At 52.1% G+C, this 15,704-nt stretch overlaps 1 protein-coding gene across 1 annotated transcript; it reads left to right on the top strand.

Annotated features, from left to right (window-relative positions):
* Positions 1-697: 697 nt before the first annotated feature.
* On the top strand, positions 698-15,537 carry sidC (nonribosomal siderophore peptide synthase SidC). The gene is made up of 2 exons (XM_024845996.1): positions 698-1,564; positions 1,615-15,537. The coding sequence occupies exons 1-2, from the start codon at positions 1,022-1,024 to the stop codon at positions 15,349-15,351; spliced, it is 14,280 nt and encodes a 4,759-aa protein (XP_024699817.1). The 5' UTR covers positions 698-1,021; the 3' UTR covers positions 15,352-15,537.
* The last annotated feature ends 167 nt before the right edge of the window (positions 15,538-15,704 follow it).

Below are 15,704 nucleotides of genomic sequence, written 5' to 3'. Positions count from 1 at the left end.
TTTGTGGAGTCTTGCAAGTCGCCAGCTGGTTCAGGATTCAGCGGACGAAACCCGACAAAGACGGAGGCTATTGTAGGCAAAAGGCTCACCCGAAGACGCTTGCATAGCCAAGAATGGCGCCGTCCACGAATTTAATCTATGGCTGGCTTAGTATTCTGGGCATTTATCGTAGGTGTTGCCGAAAAGAATTCGTGCCTCGGGTAATCTGGTTATGGATGGGGATTATGGTTGGTAGTAGATTTATGTGAAGGAAGGGCTTGGGACAGTGAAAAAAAAATGAAGGCAAGAAAAAGAAAAGAAAAAAAAAATGAAATAAAATCAAAGAATAAAAGGACCCTCACGAATGATTCATGGAAAGGGACTCCCGATGTGTCGGTTACAACCGCAAGCAACGCGATCGATATTCCGCCGTTCTGTCATTTGAAAATAACCAGCCCCGAGAGTATTTTTGCCGGTCAGGATTCGGAGCGCGAAACGGACCGAAATACGATACCGTCAGGAGGGCGTACGGTAGCCGCGGTACACGTTATGACGGTATCAATCTAATCAGATGATCTAATCAGATAAAACGTGGCCGAAGACCGGAGAAATGAGAGGCCGGAGCGCCCCACTTCGTACCCGACGGTCCTGGAAGTCGTCTGACTCCTGATTCGCGGCTCCCGCGCGCGCTACAGAGACACTGTGAAAACCTGCCAACCGCACATCACAATCACTAGCATTTTCTTACTACCGCGGTAGCTCAGGTGTTCTGCTCCACCGTGCCACCCTGTGTCCAATGACTCTGCTATGGGACCTTCGGGGTCCACCTCGAATGACGATGACTGGATCGTCTCGGCACGCCCATCGTTGAAGAAAAAGGCGTGGGTTTGCGCGCCCCTGCAGAAAGATCTTTAATCTTCAGCATTTCTCTCCTCCTCCGTCGACAGCGACGTCCATTCCTTTTTGACTACGTTCAGGCGCAGAACGCTGCTGTTGAGCACGACGACTTCGCTGTCTCCGGTACGTGACCCCGCAGTAATCCATGACTAAACCGATGGCAGGCACAATTCCGAGCAATGAGGGGCACCGAAGCTCCGCGGCCTTGGTGAGCCCGAATTCGCAGCCACAAGCCAACGGCGCCCAGCATGCAGACATTCTCCCTGTGACTAAATTCCCGGCCCTGGATACTATCGATCCCTATGCCGTGGACAGATCGCTGGGTGATGTGGTGGCGAATAGTCCCTTGGCGGAGCTTCTCTGCAGCGCAGACGGCCAGGATGTCGCCAACGACCTCATCCAGGGATACGCCCGCTTTATTTCGAATTTCACCGGGCTCGAGGACGTCGCGTACCTTCTCTCCCGTTATCCGACCCTGGAAGCGGTGTCGGAGCCCGTGCGCGACGTGGTTTGTGCCTCTGTGTTTTGGTCAGAGTCGGCCCAGCGACCGGGCGACCTGAGTACCTGCACAATTCGCCACGTCGATGAGAGACTTTACAACAAGGATGAAATCCAGTTCTCTTTGGACTTGGGAGCCAATTCCGAACCTGAGAATGGCGAGAAGAACCTCTCTAGTGTCCAAGAAAATGTTGGTATCTCCTGCGCCGCACCTGGCACAACCTCACTGACCCGTAATAGCATTTCAAACTGCGCATTAAACCCACTACCAACAACAGCGCGCTCGCTATCAGTTTCACCTACCCGAAGCGACTTATCCCCGACCAAGCAGTACAGCAGGTGTTGAACGCACTGGCAGCTTGCCTGGCGAGCTCTTCAACATTCCTCTCACTCGAGACGCCCCAACCCGAGCTATCGATAATTAATTTCCCATCTCTTACGATACCCCCATCAATAGATTCTGAACAGAATGGGGATGCTGGGCCCAGCAGCTCCCAGCGATCCCTTCTTCATGCCGCTTTCGAGGGCTGGGCCCGTAGAAAGCCTAATGCCATCGCACTCGACTTTGTGCACTCCTTACCCTCGTCGACATCCGATGCGGAACACAGTATTCTTACATACGCTGCTTTGGATAACGCTGCTTCCAAACTGGCTACCCATATCAGAGCCTGTCTGGCCAGTAGCAACTCCGCAGACTATGGACGCATTATTCCTGTTTATATGACAACATCCCCCGAGCTCTATATCTCGTATCTTGGTATCCTCAAGGCGGGTTGCGCATTCTCCCCGATCCCCCAGGATGCGCCTGCTCAGAGAGTGCTGGAAATTCTCGAAGACATTAACTCTCCAATCATCCTTGGAAACAGCCCTGAGCCCTCCTCTTGCCCTTGGCAAGCCGACGCAAATCAGGAGGTGCAATACTCCTGGGTTGATGTGGCGGAGGTGACCGGGTGGAAGCAGTTGCGTGGTGATCAGGTTCTGACGCCCGCTTCAGATGACCAGCTACGCGAATTGGATATTCAGAGCGATCAGACTGCTTATCTTCTGTTTACCAGTGGCTCGACCGGAAAGCCCAAAGGTGTCCAAGTCAGCCACTTGGCCGGGGCCTGCTCTATTCACTCCCACGCCACAACTATTCCTCTCCCTGGAAACGCCATCGGAGACTTCAGATGGTTCCAATTCGCGTCTCCGACCTTCGACCCGTCGCTCATGGAGATCTTTGTGACCTTGAGCTGCGGTGCAACTCTTTGCTCTGCAGACCGCAGCCTGACGTTGACAGACCTGGAAACAACGATCAGCGAGGCAAGAGCTACGGTCATGATGGCAACACCCAGTTTGGCTGCACTTCTTAGGCCATCCCGCCTGACGACCCTTGAATCACTCTGGACGATGGGTGAGAAACTCAACCGAACGGTGATTGAGAATTTCGCAGCTCAGCCCAATCCCGATGGTGCTTCGAGAATGCTGGTCAACGCCTACGGGCCTACCGAGGGAGCCATCAATTGCACCTTCCTTGCTCCGTTCGGCTACTCCATCCGTGGCTCTATCATCGGCAAGGAGCTGCCCACCTGCGCTATGTTTGTTTTGGATCCCAACAGCCACGAACCCAAGGCTGTTCCGGCGGGTCTCACCGGTGAACTAGCGATAGGAGGGCCTCAAGTTAGCAAGGGCTACTTGAATCGGCCAAAGGAGACCGCTAAGTCCTTTGTTCACAGCTCCGAGTTTGGCTACCTCTATCGCACCGGTGACATGGCTCGTATTGTCTGGGATGAAACCGGCTCGCAGGTCATTGAATTCCTGGGCCGTATCACCTCTGACCAGGTGAAAATCAGCGGTCGGCGCCTCGAACTCAGTGAAGTGGAATCGGTTGTTGCGACGGTTGCAGATGTTACAGAAATTGTCACGGTGGTGTCCAAGCGGGACAACAACGTACAAGGCAGCGAGCAGATCGTTGCATGCCTGGTCGCACCTGGCGCTAGCGAGGCGAAAAAACAAGACATCTTGCGCGAAGCGCAAGAAACAGCGCAGCGGCATCTGTCCTCCTATATGTGCCCGTCCGCCTACACCTTTTTCGATTCACTTCCCAGATCTAGCTCCGGCAAGGTCGATCGCAAGGCAATCGCCGCCAAGCTGCAGCAAGGTGAACAGAGCGGCCTCCAAATTTACGGTTCCCCGAAATCTGCACTGTCGAACGGCACGTCAGACGACTGGGAAGCAACAGATAACCAAGACGTCACGTCGACACAGGATCTTGTGATTCAGCTTATTTCGGAGACGACCGAAGAAGACAGCTCCAATGTCAAGGCTGGAGCTGACCTCTACTCTCTTGGGATCGATAGTCTTGGAGCCATGAGACTGCTGCAGAAGCTTAGAGATCATTCCATCGAGGGCTTAGCAGTTGCCGATGTCCTGCAATCGGGGACTCCAAAGGGACTGGTGTCGATTATCCTTGAGCGCCGTCAACTAAACGGAAATGCTTCGGCCAATGGTATTCAATCCGCCGATCAGACCCTTCGTGAGAACTTGCAATCCTTCTCGGACCGGAATATCCAGACATGTGCAGAGCGTCTTGGTTTGACACCAGAGAATATCCAAAGTGTCTTACCCACCACGGCAACACAGTCTGGTATGCTGGCAAGCTTTTTGCGTAGCTCCGCTGATAAGTCCTTCGCAACTCGATCTTATATTTACCACTCCGTTCTCCCCCTTGAGCCAGAGATTGACATTGAGCGCATTAAGACCGCATGGCAAACTACAGTTGCTAATTATGACTCTTTCCGAACCGTCTTCTGCTGGCTTGATGACGACATGGCTCCATTCGCTCAGTGCCTCCTTGATAACCAGGCGGTACCTGAATCGGATTGGAGTGTTTATGATGCCCCTGCCGTTGCAAGTTCAGGTGAAGAAGAAATATTGAACAAGGCGTTGCGAAATGCAGAGGACACCATCAATTTAAGCACGCCACCTTGGAAGCTGTCTTTGGTTAAGTCAGCAGACCGAACACTCATTATACTGAGTATGTTCCACGGAATCTTTGACGGAGGCTCACTGGAGCTTCTCCTTGAGGACGTTTCTTCCGTTTATGCCGGCAAGCAGGTGGCCAAGCGGACGTCACTTGAGCACATTGTCAAGCACCACTTTAGCGCCGACCATGACGCGACCTCTCAGTTTTGGTCGAACCATCTTGACCAGTACTCGCCCGTCGTATTTCCGTCAGTCACTCCCTATCGAGCTCTGTCAACCAAGACAACAGATCGGGTGGAAATCGTTGCCTCCACAAGTTGCGACGACCTGAAGAAACAATCCAAGAGCATCGGCTCGACTCCTCTGGCCGTACTTCAAGCTGCTTGGGGCTCGGTCTTGCTTGCTTACACAGGTACTCCTGACCAGGATGTCGTCATGGGTAGCGTTGTGTCTGGGCGACTTGATCCAGAGTCGGAAATCTGCATCGGCCCTACCTTCACAACTGTTCCTATTCGCTTGGCCGTCAACCAAGTCAAGCAGGAGTCTCAAGGAGTCTGGACAAATAAATCGGTCACTCGCCACCTAACGGCGTTGAATGCGCAAACACTATCGCACCTCCAACCTCGTTTGGGCTCACTAGTGACAGCCGATGGCCGCCTTCCATACGACACACTCTTGGCCTACCAAGATTTCAACGCTGGATCCAGTTCAAGTGGGATCTGGAGTTCTATCGACCACCCACCGATGGCCAACGACTTTGCGGTAATGATCGAGGTTTGGCCCGGTGCCGACTCCTCTTTGACCTTCCGTGCTAGCTTCAACGATGCCCATCTTGATTCGAAGGCAGCCGAAGCCATGTTGAAGTCGATGGCCGATATTGTGGCATACATTCTTGGAAGTCCAGATGGGAACTACCAGGATGCATCGTCGCACACTCAGCCTGAACTCAAGTCCTCGTTCAACCCCGGTGCCAAGGTTGTTGATGAAGTATTAGAAGGTGCCTTGATCCATACTAGATTCGAAGATCATGCGGAATCTCACCCCGATGATCTGGCCTTGATTTTCAAGGGTGATTTGGATGATGAACACAGCCCTCTTAACATAACGTGGACTTATGCTCAGCTTAACGCGATTGCCGACGACCTCGCAGAGCATCTTCTTCAAGCTTATGGCCCTCTGACGAACACACCGGTGCCTATCTGCATCGAGAAAAGCCCTGCGTTGTACGTGGCCATTCTGGGAATTTTGAAAGCGGGAGGAGCTTGGTGCCCCATTGACACCCTTTCCCCTGCGCAACGTCGCCATGACCTTATAGCACGAACTGACTCTAAGGTCCTTCTGGTCTCCTCCAACGATGGTGCACAGCCCGAAGGCTGCATTCCCGCCGGTGTTGACGTGGTGGATGTTCACCAATTTAGCCAAAAGAGCCCTTCTGAAGCCAATGGACTGAAGCGAAACAACACGAAGCAAAGAAGCAACCCAGATAGTATGGCATATCTGATCTGGACCAGCGGTACAACAGGAGCACCAAAGGGCGTGCCGATCAAGCATTCCGCTGCCGTTTCAAGTATGAAATCTCTATTCAAAGACATTCCGCAAAACGCCGATGGTAGCACCGTTCGATGTATGCAGTTCTCGCAGTACACCTTTGATGTGTCCATCCAGGACTTCTTCTACACCTGGGGCTTGGGAGGTGTTCTGATCTCTGCCTCGAGAGAAATCATGCTGGGATCATTCCCCAAGCTTGCGAACTTAACGAAAGCGACACATGCTCATCTCACCCCCGCGTTCTCAGCTGGTATACCTAGGAAGAGCTGCGAGACACTCAAGGTCATCACAATGATTGGTGAAAAATTGACCCAACCTGTTGCCGACGACTGGGGTACCGATATGCGAGCTTTCAACACGTACGGTCCAGCCGAAGTCACTATTGTCTCCACTGTCAGAGAATTTGGAAACGAGCACAAGAATGTTAAGAGTGCAAACATCGGATGGCCGATGGACACAGTTTCTGTATTTGTGACCAAGAACCAGCGGATGGTGATGAAGAATGCGGTGGGAGAGCTGGCCTTGGGCGGGCCGCAGCTTTCCCCTGGTTATCTCAACCAAGACGATGTCACCAAAGCCAAGTACGTCTGGAACGAGGAAGCCGGACAAATTTTGTATTACACCGGTGATTTGGTTCGCATGCTTGCGGATGGTTCCCTTGAGTATATCAACCGTGTCGATGATCTGGTCAAACTTGGTGGTATTCGAGTTGAGCTGAGTGAGATCAGCTTCTCTCTCGGCGACTGCCACCCTCTTATCGAGAATATCGAGACACTCATTCTCAGCCGTCCCGATAGGCCTTCCAAGGTGGTTGTTTCTTTCCTCTCTGCGCCAGGTGCTGCAGGCCCTGAAGACGAAGGGCAGCTTCTTATTCTGAACGACAAATCCCTCGAGGTTGCTCGCTCTGCTAGTGACCAGGCACAGGCTACCTTGCCAGACCACATGATTCCTTCCGTTTATCTAGTGGTAAAGAACATCCCGAGAACTCCATCCGCTAAGACCGATCGTCGGGCACTCCAAACAGCATATGCCGAAGTTGACATTGACAAATGGGACGGCGACCTGAATCCCGAAAACGGTGCTATTGATCAGTCATCTGAAGATCCGGCCGACGCGGCAGCAGCAGCAAACATTGTTAACATGATAGCATTGCTCGCTGATATCTCACCATCCATTATTACGAAGGCTAGTCGGTTGGGCAGCTTGGGTATTGATTCTATCCGTGCCATTCGTCTCGCTTCCAGATTGAAGGAAGCCGGCCACCAGATCTCGGTTGTGGAGGTTCTTAACTGTGTCACTGTTCAAGATCTTATCAAATTGGCCTCTACTGCCGATGCATCTAAGGCTACCCAAGAGACATTTGATCTGAATGCCTTCAATAGTGCCTGGCACGACGTGGTTTCTGCCAAGGTGCAGGACGAATTTTCCACTGTGCGAGCAACCACTATCCAAGAGAGTCTGCTCAGTGAGACTATGGGAACATACAACATGTACTGGAGCAACCATTTCTTCTCTCTCGATCAGTCCCTGGATATCAACAGACTTAAGCAAGCCTGGTTTTCTGTTTGCCAAAAGACCGAGGCATTGAGAACTGGATTTATTCCTGTGGCTGAAGTTGATATTGGCGCTAAACAACAGAATTCCGACTTCTCCATGTTGCAATTGATGTACAAGCTCCCCGATGTTGACTGGCAACATCTCGAATGCAACGAGCAAAATTGGGTCGAGCTGCGGGACACCCGTATTGAACAACTTATGCAAAAGCACCAGAGCAACTACTTCAAGAGTCCCCCATGGGCTGTGACTGTACTCGACAAAGGAGATGAAAGAACCATGTTCCTGACGATACACCATTCCATTCATGACGGGCCTTCGCTTGGTCTGATCATGGATGACGTACGTTCAGCCTACGCCTATAAGCCACCTTCGAGACACCAGCTCAGTGACGCTCTTTCCATCACTCTTCCCACAGAGCAGAAAAGCAAAGACACTCGCAGCTTCTGGGCATCCGAATTAGAAAAGTTCTCTGGGTTGGAAGTGCCAGTGTGGCCTGATCTTACTGGAATCAGACTACAGCCAGGCGAGGTCCAGGAACACAGATTCATTGCAGAAGAATGTGTGCTTTCAGAGCCCGTCTCAAAGCTACAAGCTGCCGCTGCTCAACTGGGCGTGTCGTCCATTGCTTCCATCATCAGAGCAGCATGGGGATTTGTCTCTGTCGGCTACCTGAGCATCCCGGCTACTGTCTTTGCAGAGACCCTCTCCGACCGTGTTCTCCATGCCGATCTCGAAGACAATGTTGGTCCATTGATATCTGTTGTGCCGATCCCCTTCCACCCTCAAGGAACTGTACGAGAGCTCCTGGCCGAACAGCACCGACTTTCCGTTCAATCATGGAAGCACCGCCACATCCACGCTCGCGACGTTCGCAAAATGCTCAACCGTCCCCGAGGAGAGCCTTTGTACCCAGCAGTCTTCAATTTCCACGTGGCAGGCGACGAAACCAAGAGCTCGCAGCCCCAGACCTGGCAAGAGCTTGAGGATCAAATTGGCTTGCATGTCGAGCACCCCATGGCCATGAATGTTTTCCAGCGTGCAGATGGTTCTCTTGTCTTAGAAGCATCTTCAGACATTGCTCTGATGAACAAGCATCAGTTGTCACTCTTCGTCCGTCAAATCGATGCTCTGGTTAGCGCGATGCTTCAGTTCCCTGATGAGCAGGTGTCAAACCTTGGCAACCATGTTACGGCAAACCTGCGCTCTGTGTCTAATCGGCCGGTCACTGACCTGGTGGCAAACTCGATCTATACCAGCCCGACGTATTGGTTGGAGCTCAATGCCAGAGAACACCCAGAGTGGACCGCCGTTGAGGTGGCCACTAACATAGCTCCGAGCGGTATCGAGAAGGAGATCATGACATACGGCACGCTGAACGCTGAGGCTAACCGCGTTGCCGCTTTCATTGCCTCGTTCGGTCACAAGAACAGAATGATTGCGGTCTGCTGTGGACGCAACATTCCCTCATACCCCGTCATCATCGGTATCTTCAAATCCGGAAATACCTATCTGCCCATTGATGAAGGTCTTCCGGCTGATCGAAAGGCCTTTTTGATCGAGGATGGTGATTGCCCTCTTGTTTTCACCGAATCAACGTTCTCGGCGTCGTTTTCCCGCATCCCTGAAACTTGTCAGATCTACCGTACGGACGATCCGGAATACCAAAAGTTGGTAGCGCCAATGCCCGCTGAGGATCGCGACTACCAATCCCATCCGGATGATCTGTCGTACCTTTTGTTTACCTCTGGGTCTACGGGCAAGCCTAAAGGCGTCATGGTCACCAGGGCCAATCTTTCTTCATTCATCGAGTCATTCACAGACTTCATTGTTAAGGCTGCACCCAGAACGCTTACACTGGGTGGCACTGGCAGACATCTTGCACAAGCTAGCCGGGCCTTCGATCCTCACCTGGTGGAGATGTTCTTCCCCTGGCGCCAGGGAATGGCCACTGTGACAGCTCCCCGAACCATGATCCTCGACGATCTGCAGGTGACTCTTGGAAAATGGGAAATCACCCACGCAAGTTTTGTTCCTTCCCTGGTTGATCAGGCAAACATCCTCCCAGAGCATTGTCCTAAGTTGGTGTACATGAGTGTTGGAGGTGAAAAGATCTCTCAAAAGGTATTGGATGCGTGGGCCACTTCACATATCGCCCTGGCCAACGCGTACGGCCCAACTGAGGTGACTATCGGCTGCACATTCGCCCACGTGGGCCGTGACACCAACTTGCGAAACATCGGACCTCCGTTGACGGCCTGTGTTTGCCATGTTTTTGTCCCTGGTACTCAGACGTATGCGCTCAAGGGTCAAACTGGTGAGCTTTGCTTTACTGGTGATCTCGTCGCCAAGGGATACCTCAACAGACCAGATGCAACAGGCTTCACCACCGGTCCGAACGGCGAAAGAATGTATCGAACCGGTGATATTGGACGATTGATGTTTGATGATTCGGTGGAATACCTCGGTCGTGGTGATGACCAGACCAAGATTCGTGGACAAAGATTGGAACTTGGCGAAGTTTCCGAAGTACTTCGATCATCCTCCACTGTTGGAGTCGATGTCGTTACAAGTGTGGCTAAGCATCCTGGTCTAAGCAGAGTACAGCTCATCTCCTTCATTGCACGATCGGACGCTCGTCAACGTCAAAAGGGCGGCGAAGTCGCGTTCGTTCAATCTGATTTCGCAACACTGGGCAAGGAATTGCAGGAAATCTGCAAGAAGAAGTTGCCGGGATACATGGTCCCCGAACTGATCTTGCCCATAACATATATTCCACTGGCACCAATGTCTGGAAAGGCCAACTTGAAGGACCTGCATGCATTGTTCTTCGGTCTCCCCCTTGCTGCTGTGCTTCAAGGAAACAACGCAGGAAGCATCGACGGCACAGCCAACACTCGACCCCTCACTGCCGACGAAGAGGCCGTGGTCAAGGAAATATGCTCCGTTATTTCCATTGACTCCTCGGCCATTGGACCTCTGACAAACATCTTCGAAGTTGGCCTCGACAGTCTAAGCGCCATAGGCCTATCTATCAAGCTGCGGAAAATCGGATACGCCGCCACTGTTGCCCTCGTAATGAGTAACCCCGTCATCGAGCAACTCGCCCATTTACCCAGAACCTCCTCTTCGTCTAACTCAGAGGCTGTTGTGTCCAAGCTGCGTCAAAACCTCGCAGATATGGAATCATCGTACCGCCAGAACGCTCCGACGGGTGTAGAACTGTCAACTGTGGCATCTATCAGACCTTGTCTGCCACTTCAGGAGGGACTTGTGGCACGCTCGATCAACAACGAAGGCGATCAGCTCTACATCAACCACATTGTTCTTCGGCTTGAAGATAATGTTGACACTGCCCAGCTGAGGTCCGCATGGCAAACTGTCGCCAGGGACAATGAGATCATGAGAACTTCATTCTCTCCTCTGGAGAAAGAGGTTGTTCAGGTGGTGTTCTCAGCCGACTCTCATGAAGTCCGTTGGGAAGAAGACACGTATGAGAGCTTGGATGAATCCACCGAGAAGCTCAGAGTACAGCAAGCACAGATTTCCCGTGACATTATCACGAATATCTCTACGGTTCCCCCAGTGCGATTCCATCTGGCCAAGTCTTCAAGTACTAACCAGCCATTGGCCCTCTTCATTTCCATTCACCACGCTCTTTACGATGGTGAATCCTTCTCGATGTTGCTAGAGGACGTCGCAGCACAATACGTCAAGGCCCCCGTTCCGCAGAGAGGTGCACCAGCGGCGTTCATCGAGCACGTCTACACTCAGGATACAGAAAAGGCAAAGAAGCACTGGACAGAGTATCTGGGTGGTTGCCGACCAACCCTTTTCCGCACCGATTTCAACTTCCTAGAGCATCCGCAGTTCGTTTCAAGAACGCTCGGCAATAAGCTTTCTGACCTAGAACGCCGGTCAGCCAGCCTCCAGACGACTGTTCCATCCTTGGTGCAAGCCATTTTCGGCCTTCTGCTGGCCGATGCCGTTGGGGTTTCCGATGTGACTTACGGTCTTGTTCTCTCTGGCCGAGCGGTCGCTGTTCCTGGGGCTGATTCTGTTATTCTTCCCTGCATTACGACCATCCCTGGCCGCCTTAATACTAACGACCTGACCACCGTTACTGAAGTCGTTGAACGGGTTCAGAAATCGACAGTGAGATCGCTCGAGTTCCAGCACACCTCTCTGAGACACATGCAGCGCTGGCTTAAGTCCGAAACGCCTTTGTTCGATTGTCTTTTCTCATACATTCGAGCGACAACGCCTTCTCAGCACAACATCTGGCGAGAGTTGGACAGTCAAATGCCCGCGGAATATCCTCTGGCTGTTGAAGTCGAGGCCAACAGCTCCACGGACAGTGTCAACCTGAACTGTGCATTCTCATCCATTTTCAGCGCTGCCTACAATGGCGAGGAATTCCTTGAGAAGATGGATGCTGTTCTATCTAGCGTCGTATCTGGTGAAATCCTCTCGTTGGACAACTTCAACCTTCCCCAGTCCGAAGGAACTGGATCTCGATCCCCGGCTACCCAGTGGGACGAGACGACATGGTCTGCTACGGAAACTAAAATCCGCGAAATGACCAAGGACTTCTGCGGTCTGTCTTTGACGGATGTCACTAAAGGAGCTTCCTTCATCAGCCTCGGTATTGATTCCGTCACTGCTATCCAATTTTCACGAAGGTTGCGGGAGGCTGGACTCAACGCGTCTTCTTCTGATGTTATGCGCTTTTCTTGTGTCGGTGCCTTGGCTCAACACGTCGACGTAACCTCTGGTGATGGGCAAACTCTGACAAATGGCGCAAATGGAACCAAGAGAGCCGCAATCCCAGCCGACGTCTACCAGAAGCATGTTCGGCTCCTTGGAGAGAATGATTCGGTTTCGGCAGTTTTCGAGTGTACCCCTTTGCAATCAGGAATGATCACTCAGACTCTTGGCTCTGCCGGTCAAGTCTATGTCCATCCCCATCCGGTCAGACTCGCTGACTCTGTGGACATTGCCAAATTGAAGAACGCCGTCTCTAATGTCATTCTGAGTAACGATATCCTGCGCACTTCCTTCCATCTGATTGCGGAGCTCGGACACTCATGGATCGGAGCTGTCCATACACAGCCTCCTTTCGAGTGGAAGGAGATCAGTCTTCCTTCTGACGCTGATGCTCTTTCGGAGGTCAGTGCGCTCTTTTCGTTCGCAGAGGAATCTTCGTTTGAAATCCCGCCGATCCGAACAGTTTTGGTCGATCAGCCGGAAGGAAAGCTTTTGGTGGTCGTTATGCATCACGCCCTTTATGACGGTGCATCGCTGCCTTTCTTCTTCGAAGATCTCGCAATGGGATACAGCGGTGACACTCAGCGCGAGAGGCCGCAATTCTCAGAAACAGTGGAACACATTTTGAATGGACAAGAAGACTCATGCAAGTTCTGGACTGAGAAGCTGCTAGGATACGAGGCCGTTGAAGTTCCTCAGCTGCCTTCCGATCAGGCTTCCGATCGCATGTTCCTCTCGGAACACCGCGTCGACCTTGACCTGCCTACAATCATTGAATCTTGCAAGAGTATGGAAGTCACTGTTCAGAGCATTGCTCTCTTGGCATACGCCAAGGTTCTCGCCCGTGTTCTCGGAAAGCGTGATGTTGCATTTGGACAGGTTCTGGCCGGTCGCTCTCTACCGACACCAGGAGCCGAGCGAACCCTTGGTCCCTTGTTCAACACGGTCGCACAAAGAGTCACTTTCGAGCCCAAATTTTTGAGTAACAAGGCAATGGCGTCTCGATTGCAGCAGCTGACCGCAGATGCTCAAGTCTATCAGCATGCGCCACTACGAGTCGTCCAGAACTCATTGAGACAAGCTAACGAACTGACATCAACTTCTCTCTTCGATACACTTTTCGTTTTCCAGAAGAGTGCAGACTTTGCTGGTGGTATCTTGGAGACCCAAGAGATTTGGAAGCCCTATGAGACAGAGGAATATGCTGCGCAGGCTGAGTACAAATTGAATGTCGAGGTCGATCACAGCAAAGATGGAATTGTCGCCAGAGCGTCATGCAACGGACAGCACTTGTCGCAACAAAACCTCGATGACTTCATGGCTGAATTCGGTTCCGTCTTCCGAGATATCATTGAGCATCCTACAAGATGTGCAACCGTCCTGCCTGAACGGCTGGGCGAATTGCCGTTGAGACTGTCTGTGTCCAAGCCCCAAGAAGAGTCTGTCGAGGATTCCGAAGCACCTCCGCACGAAGCCATTGTGCAATCTGTACTTGCAGAGGTTGCTGGACTTTCCGTGGACAACATCAAACCAAACACTAGCATCTTCAGCATTGGCCTGGATTCGCTGTCGGCTATTCGCATTGCCTCTATTTGTCGATCGAAGGGAGTTAGGACCGGCGTGGCTGACATTCTTCAAGGAAATACCCTGCGTGGTATAAGTCAGCGCGTGCGGCCCATGGAGGAGCAGACCGTGAAGCCCCAAGGGCCCCTTATCGCGAATTACGAGCGTACAGAAGAGGTGGTTGTTGAGAAGCTTGGACTTCAGAAAGAGGCTATCGAAACGATTTTGCCTTGTCTCGGCGGTCAATTCTATCATCTTGTCAGCTGGTTGAGGTCTGGAAGGAAGCTGTTTGAGCCTGCATGGCCCTACTTCAGCTCGGAACGTATCGACACGACAAAGCTCGAGGACGCCTGGTATCAGCTCCGTCAAAGACACCCAGTCCTTCGAACTTGCTTCGCAGCCATCTCATCTTCCGAGGCTGTCCAAGTCATCATGAAAGAGGCCGTCCGAGATGCCAAAACCTTCAAGGTGATCAATTCATCGGCAACCATCACCGAGGCAGCCCAGGCTCAGGCAAAGGAGGAAGCATTGAACCCATCTTCTCTATTTGTCCCGCCTGTGCGTCTTCGTCTCTTGAAGGCCAGCGATCGGGACGGAATTCTTGTCCTTGTGAACCATGCCGCCTACGACGCGTGGACCATGCCCATGTTCGTGTCTGAACTTGAGAGCATCTATCGCGGTCAGCCATTGGAGACTAACTCCGATTTCGCGTCCTTTGTCGACTTCTCGGTCCGCTCCCTTCGTGATCTTGACGAAAAGACATACTGGACTTCCGCCATCGGTTCTGGTGAGCGCACTGTCATCAAGAATGCTGCAGAGCGAAATGGAAGTCAGCTTCCCGATCAAGTGTTCGTTGGGGCCTGGGAGAAGGTCAAGAATGTATCCCAGCTCGAGACTTTGTGCCGTTCGGCAGGAATCAGTCTACAGACCGTGGTCTTGCTTGCCGTCGCTCGCTGCCTCGCGCGCATGACGGGCGTCAACAGCCCGACTATGGGTCTGTATCAAACCGGCCGATCCGCCTCGTTCACCGATATCGAGAAACTCACCGGACCTTGTCTCAATGTCAACCCATTCACTGTCTCCGACGCAGTCTCTGATTCAAGCCTCTTGGACAAGGCACAGGCCGTCCAAGCCTCTCTCGCGGAGCGTGTTTCCTTTGAGCAGAGCTCTCTTTGGGACGTTCTCCGATGGGCTGGTGCTGAGCAGACCGGAACTCCTCTCTTCAACGCCTGGGTCAATCTACTCTGGATGCAGAACGCAATGCCGTCAGTCGACGATGCCACTCCCGAAAAGGAGCTGACCGATAACGGCGATCTCTTCCTGCCGCTTCGCATCGGCGTTCCTACGGACTTTATCCCCGTCGAGCCTTTGGCTGGATTGGAGACTACTTCGGTGTCGGAATTGGACACCTCTCTCCTTCCCAGTGACAATGTCTACATTGATATTGGACCCGATCCCAAGACTGATACGATCGGCTTTGGTGTTCGTGTCGAGGGAGGACTTCTTGCGGAAGAAGAGGTTCACCAGCTGGTGAATGATGTTGCCAGCGAGATTGAGGCGATTGTCTCTTCGCTGCAGTGATGGTCGCTTATGAAGGCCAGATGGAGGATATATATTGATTGAAAATGAAGCGAAAAGGGGGAAAAAAAAAGAGAGAAAAAAAACGAAGGGCAAATATAAGACAGAATATGTGTTGGACGTGTATATACTTTCGGGGTATTTTGTTTATTTTTGTAATTAGAGCATGTGTTTGTATTTAGAAGCAATAGACGGATCCTTTAGACATGATGAAGCTCCTCGGGGTAAAGACCCGGAGTTAACGGCGGCAATCGTCATGCGGGTCTTGGCAGAAGCTGCTCCGTCACTCGCTTCTTCTTCCCGCATCCCCGCTGCAATAACATGTCCCTTCCTGGCTTGCAGCGAACGTGAATCGA

The sequence above is a fragment of the Aspergillus steynii genome, assembly GCF_002849105.1.
Source record: "Aspergillus steynii IBT 23096 chromosome Unknown P170scaffold_9, whole genome shotgun sequence".
Lineage (NCBI taxonomy): Eukaryota > Fungi > Ascomycota > Eurotiomycetes > Eurotiales > Aspergillaceae > Aspergillus > Aspergillus steynii.
Note: the sequence above shows the minus strand (reverse complement) of the source record. Positions and strands in the feature narration are given on the sequence as shown.